The 13,352-nt window shown below is 40.9% G+C and overlaps 1 protein-coding gene across 1 annotated transcript in view; it reads left to right on the plus strand.

The window, feature by feature from the left end:
• Positions 1–9,065, plus strand: part of LOC144768912 (alpha-2-macroglobulin-like protein 1) — a 169,214-nt gene extending 160,149 nt beyond the window's left edge. Inside the window, exons 33-35 of the mRNA XM_078652922.1 lie at positions 3,202–3,304; positions 7,127–7,168; positions 8,624–9,065. Of these exons, the coding sequence (XP_078509048.1) occupies positions 3,202–3,304; positions 7,127–7,167 (144 nt within the window). The 3' untranslated portion in view covers position 7,168; positions 8,624–9,065. The remainder of the gene's footprint in view (positions 1–3,201; positions 3,305–7,126; positions 7,169–8,623) is intronic.
• Positions 9,066–13,352: the final 4,287 nt, after the last annotated feature.

Genomic DNA, 13,352 nt, shown 5'->3' on the forward strand with positions numbered 1-13,352 from the left:
ACACACACCCTTGCACTATGATGCAAAGTTGTGTGTGTGGTGCTCTGCAGCCAACCTCTGCAACCACGCTAGGGGGAGGGGAGGAGAGAGCAATATCTCTGTAGGGGGAACATCCTTTACAACGCAACTTTTACAACGAAGTACCTTTACGACGCAACCATTACAACGCAACTTTTACAACGTCCTGCGCTGGGGGGCGCTCTAGGATAGGGAATAGTTTCCAACTCCTTCCCTACTATCCACGGGGACTGGAGTTGGAATAGTAAATTAAACTAGTCACTATCCAGCGCCCCCAACGCAAGTCGTTGTAACGACTTGCGTTGTAAAACTTGCTTTGTAAAGGCATGCGTTGTAATAGCATGCGTTGTAACGTCATACATCCTCTCTGTAGATATGGCGCTCTCCTGCTCTCTTCCTATCATGCAACGCAGTGCAGTATTTTTGGCTGCTGCACTGTGTTGGGTGACTTTTTCGTAAATCTGGACTCCGGTCTGGAATCTTCAACTCTGCTCCCTCACACCATGTGCAGAAAGTAAGGATGAGAGGATATCTGTCACGTTTGAGACGGAGTACGTGTCCGCCAAAAGTATAAAGTTACTCAAAAGTGTAGACGTACAAGTCTCCACCCCCCGAATCAGGGGGTGGAATCAATTTTTTTAATGTACGTTACTACAGCCGAACAGGAGCAGTAGTAAGTCAAGCACCACACATGTCCATCCACTGTTACTGCAACACCCTCCCATAGAAATTAATGGAGGCAGGGAGTTAATACAGAACTCTATAGGAAATAATGGTAAATTTATATAACTACTTTCAATATATTAAAAATCTATACAAATTAAATTAATATATATATCACTTTTCCCTCAATCCTTACAAATGTGCTTTTTTCACAACATTGATGCAGGCTGCCAGGTACGATGCTCCAACCTAATTTTATTACATCAACATGCACGGCACAATGCGTTTTGGCTGCAGTAGCGGCCTTGATCACATGAAAAATATATATAACATATCATTTAGTGCTAAACTATTTTAATAATCATCTATTATGTTAAAAGAAATTCAAGATTTTATATACATAACCTATGTAATTTTCAATACACAATAAATAAATTCAAGCATGTTACTTTAGATAGGATTCTTTTGGTATGGTAAAGTAGAGAGAAAAATAAAATTATTAAGTAAACTTTCAAAAACAATAGTAAAAGTAATTTTATGTTGAGTAGTAATTTAAATTAGTTTATATACTTATTTTAAATGTAGAACAAAATGTCAAAAAGTGACAGCACTATTAACTTAATTTTAGATGGCATAATTTATTTAATTAAATATATTACATTAAAAATATTTTAACTTTAAATTAAAATCAAAATTCCTACCCAAATTAAAAAACATATCTTTATTATGTAGTAATAATTATTAAAAGTGATTTATAAAAAATAATTAGGAGTGATGTATTTATATTTTAATACAAATAATGTTACCTTAATTTGTAAATATAAAGATTATTGCAATTTTGAAATAAATGATAATTATGGTATATGTTTCTATTTTTTTAAACATTAAATGAAATGTATTTATATTTTTAACTATTTTAAATATGTTAATTTAATGTAACATTATTTGCAATGATTTTTTATTTTAAGACCCTCCATTGATGTGTATGAGCAGGTATTGCAGGACCAGTGTTTGGCCATGTGTGGTATTCGACTTACTCCAGCACTGAGCTGGAGTACGTTTAGTACTGTTTTGGGACCTTTTTGGCTGTAGTAACTTTAGAACTGCAGATTTGTGAATAGAAATAGGTTTACTCTTTTGTGAGTGGGTGGAATCCCTCTCCGAACCCCTCAATAACCCTCCTTTAACATTCGCCTCAACATCCACATATCCCCATCCTGTCAAATTACAGCTCCACTCTGTCTCCCTCACATAACTCACCTCATGTTTAGTATTCAATTTTTTTCCCTCCCCACCCTCTCTCTCTTACATACAAAATCCAATAGAGGTTTCGGGGGGCCATGCCCCACATCCAGGGAAGACATGCGAAAACAGTGTTACATTTAGGGGGATTGGGAGGGGAATATGGCAACTGTCCCATACACAGGAAAGGTGGATGTACTATTTTTAGATGAGTGGCAAGTGAATTGCTACAGAGTCAAAGATTCAGGAAAGAACAAAAGTTGTGAGTGGCCAGTGTTTCACATACAGGAGGCTGTAAATGGATGTTGAATGCCCCATTCAGGACAGGGTCTGAGGGATACGTGTGTGACATTCCAGGCAGAGTGTGGTGGAGTATTGTCAAGGTGAAGAATGTTTTGTGATAAAGAGGGTTGTTAAGGAGTTACCAAGAAGAAGGGGAGAGCGTCAGAGTGGAAAGAGCAAAGGAGAAAGGAGTGGCACAATTAGAACAGGAAAAGTCACAACCAAACAAGAGGGCATGAGGAAAAAATGAAACTGATGGGAGGAAAGGAAAAGGGAATATAGAGAAAAGGGAGAGTAGAAGAGGTGAGGCAAGAAGTAGAGAGATAGAAAAGTTGGAGTAAAAGGCAAGGGAAAGAGTGGAAAAATAAGAATATGAGAGTGAAAGAGGAAAGGACAAGTAAAGTGTTAGACATAAGGAGAATGAAGGGAGAAGTAAAAGAAGCAAAGAGATACAAAAATGAGAGTGGAGGATGGCATGGAATGAGTAGTAGAGAGATAGAAATATGAGAATGAAAGAGATTAAAGGAATGAGAAGTAGAGATGTACATATACGAGAGCAAAGGATGGCATGAGAGCAGAAGTAGGACAGAAATATGACAGGAAAAGAGGAGAAGAGGTCCAAAATGTGAGTGAAAGAGAGGAAGGGAAGTAGAATTGAAGAGAGAGAAATATGAGTGAAAAGGGTGAGGGAGTGAGAAGTCGAGGGATGAACATAGGGGACATTCAAGGGTTGGCAGTGAAGTGAAGGGAGGAACCAGGAGTTCAGTGTACATAATAGAAGAATTTGGAGTTGAAAAAGAGAGCAGTTGAGTTGGAATGTGGATTGGAGTTTGCAGCTGCTCTAATTGAGGCATCCAGAAGCTAAGCTATTATTGGTGCAGCAGGTGCCGTGGCACCGCGTCTCAAAATTGGTGCTCTCTGGTATGAGTTGGCTCAGAAGCTCCTACACTGTACAGAAACTTGATTAATATTACCTTGTACCTCCTAACACCTCAGGTCACTCGTGAACCCCAGGAGCATTCCTTCTACATTGAGCAGGAGGTGGCGGTGTCCAACCTGCAGCCGGCTGTAGTGAAAGCCTACGACTACTATGAAATCGGTGAGCTCTCTGTGATGATATCTGCACCCATGCAATTATATGCACACAAAACCGGGTAAAGGTTCTATAGGCATGGTATCTACTCTAACATGTCAAGTGTTTACAAAAGTAAAGTCAATGTAGCATTTGTACAGCTGACATAGATGGGGAGCTAAGAAGATTGTAAGGTAGCTGGCTGCTGGCTCTGGCTGCCTGGGTTCAGTAAAGTCTGTCCCCTTTAAACTTCGTTCTCACATGAGGGCACCAAACATCACCCGAGCTGAGGTCTGACGCGTGCAAGATGATACTTAAAGAATTAGGTCTTTCCATCACTAGATCCCAACAATTGAAACCATAATTTGACTTTTTAAATGGAGCAGGCTGCTTGACACCACACAATAAAGTGATTTGTTATCCGCAGTAATATGTGGCCAGATATACTAAACTCTGGTTGTAAAATACTGGTCACAATACTGGTCTTTTTTGTTCCCGGCCACTGGTCGCATTTAGTGTGGATGGGTGCAGATGGGCTTGCCTTTGGCATGGCTTTCAATGAGCCGCTCTGCTTCGTGATTAAGCTCAGCAGTAACTTTACGGCGACACAATGCAAAAGCACTTTTCACACATGCCCTCTCTAAACCCATAGTCTACCAAGCACAAGAAACCGAGAAGACACTTATCCAAAGATAATTATACACAAAGACTACTCTATACCTCCACATCTCTCTGCTTCATTCCATGCTTCCCCCATCAACAAGTTTGCTTGACCATATTTGGAGCAGCCCTTCGAGCATCACTGTGGTACCCAAGCTATTCCCTCGTTGGTTGCTCTAAATGACCACATACTACCAACCATGCAAGACAAACGGACAAGCCTCCAACTCAACAACCCACGCAACCTAGGAGTCTTGTCAGGGGCAGGAGGAACTACTCATGTTAGTTAACCCCTTCCATGCTGATGACGGCCCCCAGCCGTCATGCACTACAGTGCTCGTGTGCTGATGACAGCTGGGGGCCGTCATGACCGCACCCGCGCTGAAATCATCAGCACAGGAGCAGAATCGGCCCAGCATGGAAGGGGTTAAGTTAAGCCTTGTCACTATACTGAGTGTATTACGTTACAATGCATACATTTACAATGCATGCCTTTACAACGCAGTTTTTACATCGCAACATCCTTTACAACGCATTCTTTTACATTGCATGCCATTACATTGCATTTTCAGAAACTACCTTTACAACGCATTCCAGAACATCACATTATACCTTTACAATGCATACCATTACATCGCATTTAAGGAAAGTGTTAGTTAGTGTAGGGGTAATAATTACTATTCTAACTCCAGTGAGTGCAATAGTAGGGTAAGTGTTGGATAGTGTAGGGGTAAAAATTACTATTCTAACTCCAGTGAGTGCAACAGTAGGGTAAGTGTTGGATAGTGTAAGGGTACTATGCATTGGAATGGTATGCATTGTAATGACTTCCGATGTAATGCCTGCTTTGTAGTGACATACGTTGTAATGACATGCGCTGTAGTGACATGCAATGTAATGGCTGCGTTGTAATGACATGCTATGTAAAGGATGTTGCGATGTAATGACTGCTATGTGAAGGTAGTGCAATGTAATGACTGAGTTGGAAAGGTTGTTTCCAGATTTGTATGCATGTAGAGTAAGGCTTTGTCAGGTGAGTAGTCACAGAGTTTTGCTTTCTTTGGCTGCCTGGACAGATATGTTTAACTTTGTAGTGCTTAAAGAGTTGAAGGCTCGTAGGGGTAAGTCGAAATGCCGGTCTTTCTACAATATCCAGATCTTGAATCTCGAACTCCAATTGCGTCTGATTTACACTATTTGTCCTGCATATCCAACAATGGAATGTTCATATATATTTAGGAAGAGGACGCCATCTTTACTTGAGGGGTTTTATCCTCCTAGAACTTGGTTCCAAGTGAATGGAAAGACAAGTATCTTTCCCATAGTATTTTCAATGTATGTTTGTTTGGAAGTATTCCTTTCATCTCAAACATTGTATTCCAAAGTCATAACTCAGCCAACACCGGGCAAATTTATAGAGGACTCCTGCAACACAGTGCAGGAACCAAAGTAGTCTTGAAGTCAATTTAGTATAAAGTACATTAAGACTACTAGGTGAAAAGAATGATACCGTGTTTGTGCTGTGGCAGTGACTAACCAAGATGGCAATAAAAGAGACTAATCTACATCTTAAACTGGTTTCTGGGGTCTGTTCTCTAGCTTGACAAAGCCTTGAATTCTGTCCATAGTCACAGAGGCTGGTGACAGTGGTTCCCCAAATTGTCTCCTCAATACACTAGTATCTTGAAGTCACAAATAATGTACCCAACTTAGTAGTGAAGTATGATGTGTGTCTACCAGAACTCAATCTATTTATTTATAAGCTGGTTCTTTAGAACGGATCTCATCTGGTTTTGAAGAGGGTGGCAGTTGTGAGAAGCTATTATACTCCCCTTGATTGTCCTGGTTTCTGCAACAGTGTCCCCAGCTGCTACAGATAGAACTGATTCTAGATTGGGTCAAGCTCTGCAGCTCTCCAGGAGCTCACCCAGCCTAGATTTGAAGGTGATGGCAGTGACTTTCACTAGAACTGATTTCTTAGACTACTAAAATTAGGAAACCACTAAAAACTCATCCAACCCCGACATCTCCCAAGACATTATGAGTGGAGATAGGGTCTCAACTCAAGAACTATCTGCCGTGTTAAGAACCGCTAAGCAAATGCACACATGGCGTTAACACATTGAAAACCTTTTCTCTTTCCCAAGGACTATTAACACAAATTCAGACCGTTCCTACTCCCAAGGACTATCTCACTTCACCTGCTGCACCATATCCCTCACCTAAGCAATTGCTGCTAAAAAATTGACTGACTGGCTGTTATGTACCAACGTGCCTGTGATTGTTTGAGTCTGTAGAGTGTGTAGCATCAGAGCTCTAAAAGTGTATCAGCATACATATTCTGTGCATTTGGGCTTCTAGACAGCTGAAATACTTACACTTCATCCATTATCTGAGATCAGCCTGCACACCCTTCAACAGAACAATCAGCTGGGACCTGCTGGGGAAAAATTAGACTCTATCCCTGAAGGGGAAACAACCTTTACAACGCAACTTTTACAACGCACTACCATTACAACGAAACTTTTACAACGCAACATCCATTACAACGCATGCATTTACAACGCAGTCATTACAACGCATGACACTACAACGCACACCACTACAACGCATGTCATTACAACGCAGTCATTACAACGCATACCATTACAACGCATAGCATTACAACATATAGTACCCTTACACTATCCTACACTTACCCTACTGTTGCACCCCCTGGAGTTAGAATAGTAATTTTTACCCCTACACTATCCAAGACTTACCCTACTGTTGCACCCCCTGGAGTTAGAATAGTAATTTTTACCCCTACACTATCCAACACTTACCCTACTGTTGCACCCCCTGGAGTTAGAATAGTAATTATTACCCCTACACTATCCAACACTTACCCTACTGTTGCACCCCCTGGAGTTAGAATAGTAAATATTACCCCTACACTATCCAATACTTACCTTACATGCAAAGTAATGGTATGCGTTGTAATGGTATGCATTGTAAAGGTAGTATGCAATGTATTGGAATGCGTTGTAAAGGTAGTTTTTAAAAATTCGTTGTAAATGCATGCGTTGTAATGGAATGCGTTGTAATGGATGTTGCGTTGTAAAAAATGCGTTGTAAAGGTAGGCGTTGTAAAAGTATGCGTTGTAACATCATACATCCTCCCTGAAATGTACCTTTTTCTTTCTGCAGATGAGGAAGCACAGGTGGAGTACAACGCACCATGCCACTGAGGTAAGGCTGTGTAACATCGCAACTACTCTACTCAAAAGGTACTTACCAGGGCATACATAATGTCTACGACATTCCCCTCCATAGCGTAGCCAGACTGGGAACCATATTCAGCCTGGCAAAAATGTTCAAACCAGCCCTGTTCCCGCCCATCTCTCTCGCTCTCCTTTTGTCTTTCTTTTTCTTCTCCTTTTGTCTTTCTTCTCTTCCTCTCTTTCTCCTCTCTTTTTTCTCTCTTTTCCCGGAAGCATCGCTGTGCCTGCTTCAATACACCGCGGGAAATGAAGAAAGAAGCAGAGGCACCATGATGGACCTCTACCTTCAAAAACCGACCTCCAATCACTCCAGCCCACTGGGGAAATGCCCGGAGGAAAAATAGGCAGTCCGGCCCTGCTCCTTCCTCAGCCTAACTGGCAAGTTTTGTTTCGGACTTCTTGCCGCCACTGTGAAAGAAGAAAAGAAAAGCAAATACAGGCGGTGTGTGGTAATGCTTGAGCCTGATGTAGCATTGGAGAGCCCCTTTTCTTTCCTGAATTCCACTATTCAGAATTTAAAAAAAAATCTTTGATTTTCAGTAAGTGGACCGCAGGCTATTGATACCCTTTAAAATACCAGTAATTTATTTTGGATCATTTCGATTGGGCATGTTAACAAAGCATGCATATAGAATGAGATTGTTGTTTTAAGAAAATGATTATTCATTAGTTTTGGTTTTATTAAGCAATGTATCTCTCTGCAAGTGGGGCTAAATGTTTCACACTTTTTTAACAAGACATTAACTCCAGAGGTAAAGTAGGAGCAGTTTTTCAGGAGGATTTGCGGTGGTTTCAACTGTGAAATGCACTTTGTGTGCAACAAAAATAAATAGTCACTGGATGGATGTGTACAGATGTGTGTAATAAACCTTGTATACTGAAATACTGTCATCAGCAGCCAGTAAGGAAATTTAAAAATAATGCACATACCATGCACCCTCCTACCACGTTTATTACTATCTAGGATAAAATAAATGAAGATACATTAAATACCTCTTTGGGAATATATCTTTTGCTTTCCTCTATTTTTCTTTCAAAAATTGTGAATGTCCAGGTTGCTATTAAAAAAAATAACCCCTTGCCAACCTCTCCTCCCGCCCCCCAAAGGATTGTGTAGAAACTTGCTAGATTGCACCATGGTATTCTTTTCCATTGTTGCCTATTTCACAAACCTATATGTTGCCATTGTTCCCTCAGTGAATAGTAATGATGCCACAACAGCGGCCATTTTGAAAGCATTGATTCATCTTTCGCCATCTGTACCATTTCTGTTGTAGATACATCCACAGAGCATGACTTCGTTCATGACTATTCCACTTAAGAAAATGTAATATTTATTTGTAAAGTATTTTGTAGTTTCACGCCATGCTACAAAAGTACTTAAGATTAATATAGGAATGATTCTTGCCTTTCTGTTTTCTAGCGTATCATTAAGAAGTCTGAACACTTTACACCAGACCCAATTAACTTTCCAGTTGAAGACCAACACTCCGAAAAGCCCTTCTGTTTTCTTCTTCTTCTTGTGCAGAAGATGTAGTGTCTGTTTTTGCCAAAGAAGATTTTTTTAGACCACAACTAATGTGTCTCATGCTTGTCCTGAAATGACAAAAATATAATAAATTGATGGACAAAGGTGTTGACAAATGGGAACTGGGATGTCTCAAAACTACATATAAGAGGTCGACAGAGCCTAATGTCCTTTTATATATGTGACAGGAATACGGAGGTCTTTGGCCGCGAGGATTTAGGATGTATATTGGAGGGAAGTCAGGGTCTGAGGGTATTGTCTTACTTCTATTTACTGAACTGTTTCTGATGTACAGGTTACCAATGGAAAGCAATAAACATTGTTAAATGCAAATTAAGGACGGTGTGTGTTATATTTATGAGAAATGTGGTACACAATTGCATACAAGTAAAGTGAAGTCATAGAGGAGTGCTGGCCCTCCACATATAGAAGTATGGAGGTACCACTGCCAAAAAAGCCTCTGTATGTGTAACACAGGGTTCTTACCTTTCCATAGAAAGCTGTATAGCCTGTCTGATCATTTTTTCCCCACTTTATATCTTATAAAATCCTGGAGTAAACACAAAGGGTTTTTGGTCACAGAAGTGAGAGAGGTGGAGCAAGAGAAAACATCACTAGAGCAAGGACATGGCTAATGACATCACCTGCTGGGAGAGGGGGATTTTCAAACATTTGCAATACCTTCTGTCTCTCTCAATGTGGAGATTCCAGGGAAAGGAGTGCCCAAGCGAGCAATCTTATGGAGGGCATGCTGTAAGTTTTGTATTCTGAGCAGCTGCAAGTTGACGCCCGTAGGGAGGGAGGGAGCACCTGTTTTTGGAGTTTCCCAGGTGCAAAACTGGGAAAGGCCTTCTAAATAAAAGGGGCAAAACTAAAGATTTTGAATTTGACCTTCATCTTGACCACCAGCCAATGTTGAAACATGAGAGCAGACAAGACAGAGTCAATCTTTCTCAAGCTGATGAAGACGCTGTTCTGCTGTCCTTGGCACTTGCATAATCTTTTGGCTGGGCTTGCTACACATGCTCTGTTGTGATGGTCTGTAATGGAAAGTGCCAAACTAAGTTTGTTCCCATGAGGCACAGGGTCAGACTGATTTGCATATGGCCATGTCTGAACTGGGGTGGCAGAGTGCGCTAAAGAATGGTGATGGATTAAACCCAGATCAGTTGACTGGGGGTGAGTGTTTGATTTGCTCAAGCGCTCCGTCCATCATCCCCTTTTGTATAAACTGCTTTTTATGGCAACACCTTCAAAAGATGGCGGACCACTTGTTGCATTTCAGGTGATGGAAATCTTTCCTGCTTACCTCTTTTACTTTTGAGGTGAAAGACACCTTGGAACGGAAGATAACTTCTGCTTTTTTGACCTTGCAGCTGGATGGAGTTGAAGGAGTTCCCAGGGTGTGTGGCTAATTTAAAGGATGTGTTTAATCCTTTGAAGATCCTGGGAGTATGATCTTAGTTGTAGCTCTGTTGAGGAAGAAATGATTTTGACTCCTCTGTTGATGTCCCTAGGGGAGGTGGTCTTTGCTACGGTTGCTGTTAATTGACAAATCGAAAACCTTGTAGTGTAGTTCCTATCATCCCAATAGGCTCTGCGCATTGGAATAATACCTACAGCAGTAAAGGCCTAGACCAGACGTTAACTAGGTCTACTACTGTCGATACTAGACTTAAAGTTTTGGGTTTGCCAGCTTAGCTCAGAGTTCACTAGAAACTTTCTCGAATGTTCAAGGAGGACTTAACTTCCCTGATTAGACAAGAAGGGATTTCGTTTCTGACAACCATAGAACATGACAACTTTGCTCTCCCCTAATCAAGAGTATATCTCGAGAGTCGTGTGAACAAAAGGCAATTTATTTTACTCAGTCAGTACGTGCATTCTTAGTCTCATCAGATTGTAGAGAAAAGGAAGAGACGGGCGTGTTCAATAAAAGGGTGTTATTTATTGATCAGTCTCTTTTCTCATACAAGAGAAAAGGATCGATATTATTGCAATACTTATAGTTAAGTAAAGTGCATACATTAAAAGCAGCAGTATAAAATAATACTGTAAAAACATTGATATGGTTTCTAAGCCATAAGATGTTTAAAATGAATAAAATATATTACATACACATATACATTTGACTAAACGTACTCAACTGGTGTTTCTAGATACGCCTACCCCGTGTACCTGACCTAAGTCTAATGCGTGGGCGGGAATAGATAGTTACAGTTTAAGTTAAGTTTGTTTTTGCCAAGTGAATAACTTAAGAATTCTCTGTGAGGGGTTATTCAGTTCTGTACCTGGAATCTAGGTTGAATGAGGGATGGTATCTCTCGTCTCTGGTCTCGATATTCCAGGCTGCCTGCGAGGGCTACCCAGAAACGCCGGTGCTGGATTTCTCGGCAGGAGAAAGCAGCTTCTCTCAGCGCGTCAGAAAGGCGGGGCTGCGCCAGCGGGGTCTGCTCTGCTCTTCGCTTCGGCAAGTATGGCTGCTCCGTCTCGTCACCACGCGTGTGTTTGCATAGGGCAATATCGGTAATATTTATACCTTTAAGGTGCCGAGATTGACGTAAGGATGGACATAGATACGTCAATAAGGATGTCATACGACTTGCTCGTTAGCACATTCTTTTGCTGAAGTTCTCGGTGAAATCAAAACAATGGCCGCAGGGTTTTGCCCAGGTTGTCATAGGTTTGATTTGTTATGAGAACTCCGTATGCCTTATCAGGGGCTGGAGGAATATCGCTTGTCTAATTAGATCGCAAGCGTTATGACCTAATCAGATAACACGTTCCTGTGCCGTAGTGTGACTGCGTCAGATAACGGTATCTGCATCATGGGGGTTTTCTGCCTCATGGGCTGATTACTTAGTTAACTTGTTAGTTCGCTAACCAGAATAGGGTCAGGAATAGGGGGATCGATTCAGAACCTATAGGAATACATCACACCCACTCCACGCTAACTATGGTCATATTTACTAATCTATGCATAGTATAACATAGTACAACATACTATAGAGTATAGTGTATACCTTACCACCCCAAAATACATAAACGTATTTGGAAATTTTCAAATATACGGAAAAATATTGCAGTCATATGTATTGTATGCACTCAAGCTGTAGAATAATGCCAAAGTAATCACATTTGTATACATTATTGCTATTCGGTATATGAGAATTTACACATGAAATGGCTCTTAATACAGAAAAAAGTTCGAGACCATTCCATCACAGAATAAAATATATATATGTGAACATACCAGCGGGCAGCTAATGTCTATAAACTATCTAAAATTTAGAAACCTTAGTTCTCTAAGAATAGTTCTTACTTTAAGCAGAAGATAGTGTCCCGGAAAATATGCAAAAATATTTTGGGGCTGCTGAAAAACTTGCTGTCCGTGAACTGGAGGGAAAATTGTTCATGTGACTTTATTTTTAAAGTTGAAGGCCGAATTCAGGGAACGCCGTGTGCGAGCTTGCTCAAAAGTCTCTATTTCTGCTCTGGTGAGAACATCATATCATTTAGGCTTTCGAAAAAGCTGTCAACAGCTTCCTGGGAAAGTTCCACTAACTCGGAAATAGGTGTAACCATGCATTCGTGCGCATGATTTTCTCCATTGACATTCTGATTTGCATTGCTGACAGAAGGTCGTACCTGATCGATGCTGCTTTCATCTTGAACTTCACTACCCATCAATCGTAGTGGTGAAGCTTCCACGAATGCCGTCATCAGGATTGGTAGCCTTTGAAGGCAGCACAAAGCATGAACCTTGATCGGGCTCAACAATGTTTCTGCATCCATTGGCGCATCCGATTGTAGCGTCAGACAGGTGTCTAACACGCATTCTTCTCCGCATAGCAGACATCTTAATACAGGTAAAACACATCTTTGCCACATTGGTCGAAATGATAGAAACCAAGTCATGTTCAGGTCTCTAAGCCGGGAGAGTCCCAGGATTTTTGATATCCGGTCCCGGTATCCAATGGCTAGGATTGTTTCTTCCCTTGTCGCAAGAGTTTTGTCTGTGACATGGGTTGCCATACCGAAAAATAAGGACCAAGAATAGGATTCCTGCAATTAGTCCCAAGATCAGTGGAAGTCCGCCAAAAATCGAATGGACGAAATCTGGAAAAATACCCAGTATGGCTTTGAATGGTGTTAATGCCATCGAAAATACTGTCTTAAATACCTTTGAGACCCCATTGGTATCAGAAATATTTAAGATTTCGTTTAGAATTCACGCGAAATGTATGGGGGAATTAGTTGATAACAATGAATGTATCTCTGCAGTCGTCCTTGCGACTTGTAGATCATATGTTTCTTTTGATGACGAGAGCCTTGTAGGCGTCTGAAGAAGCACTGTTTTCATTCTGCTTAAAGTATCTATTCGAATAGAAGTAATTTTCAAATTGGGCCATGCCCTTGCCTCCCTGTCTGGAAAGGAGCTGGGGAACAACGAGCGTCCACAGCACTTGACCTTCGCAGTCGTAGTTACTAGATAAGGAGTCCCGGGCATAAGACTACAACATCTGCGGTCTACAATTAGAATGTAACTCCCATTATAGAGTCTTTGAAAGAATGGTTCTATTTCTGTTGCAGGTGCGCCTTGCTGGTGACATGAAAGGTTGTA

Source organism: Lissotriton helveticus, chromosome 7 (assembly GCF_964261635.1).
Source record: "Lissotriton helveticus chromosome 7, aLisHel1.1, whole genome shotgun sequence".
Lineage (NCBI taxonomy): Eukaryota > Metazoa > Chordata > Amphibia > Caudata > Salamandridae > Lissotriton > Lissotriton helveticus.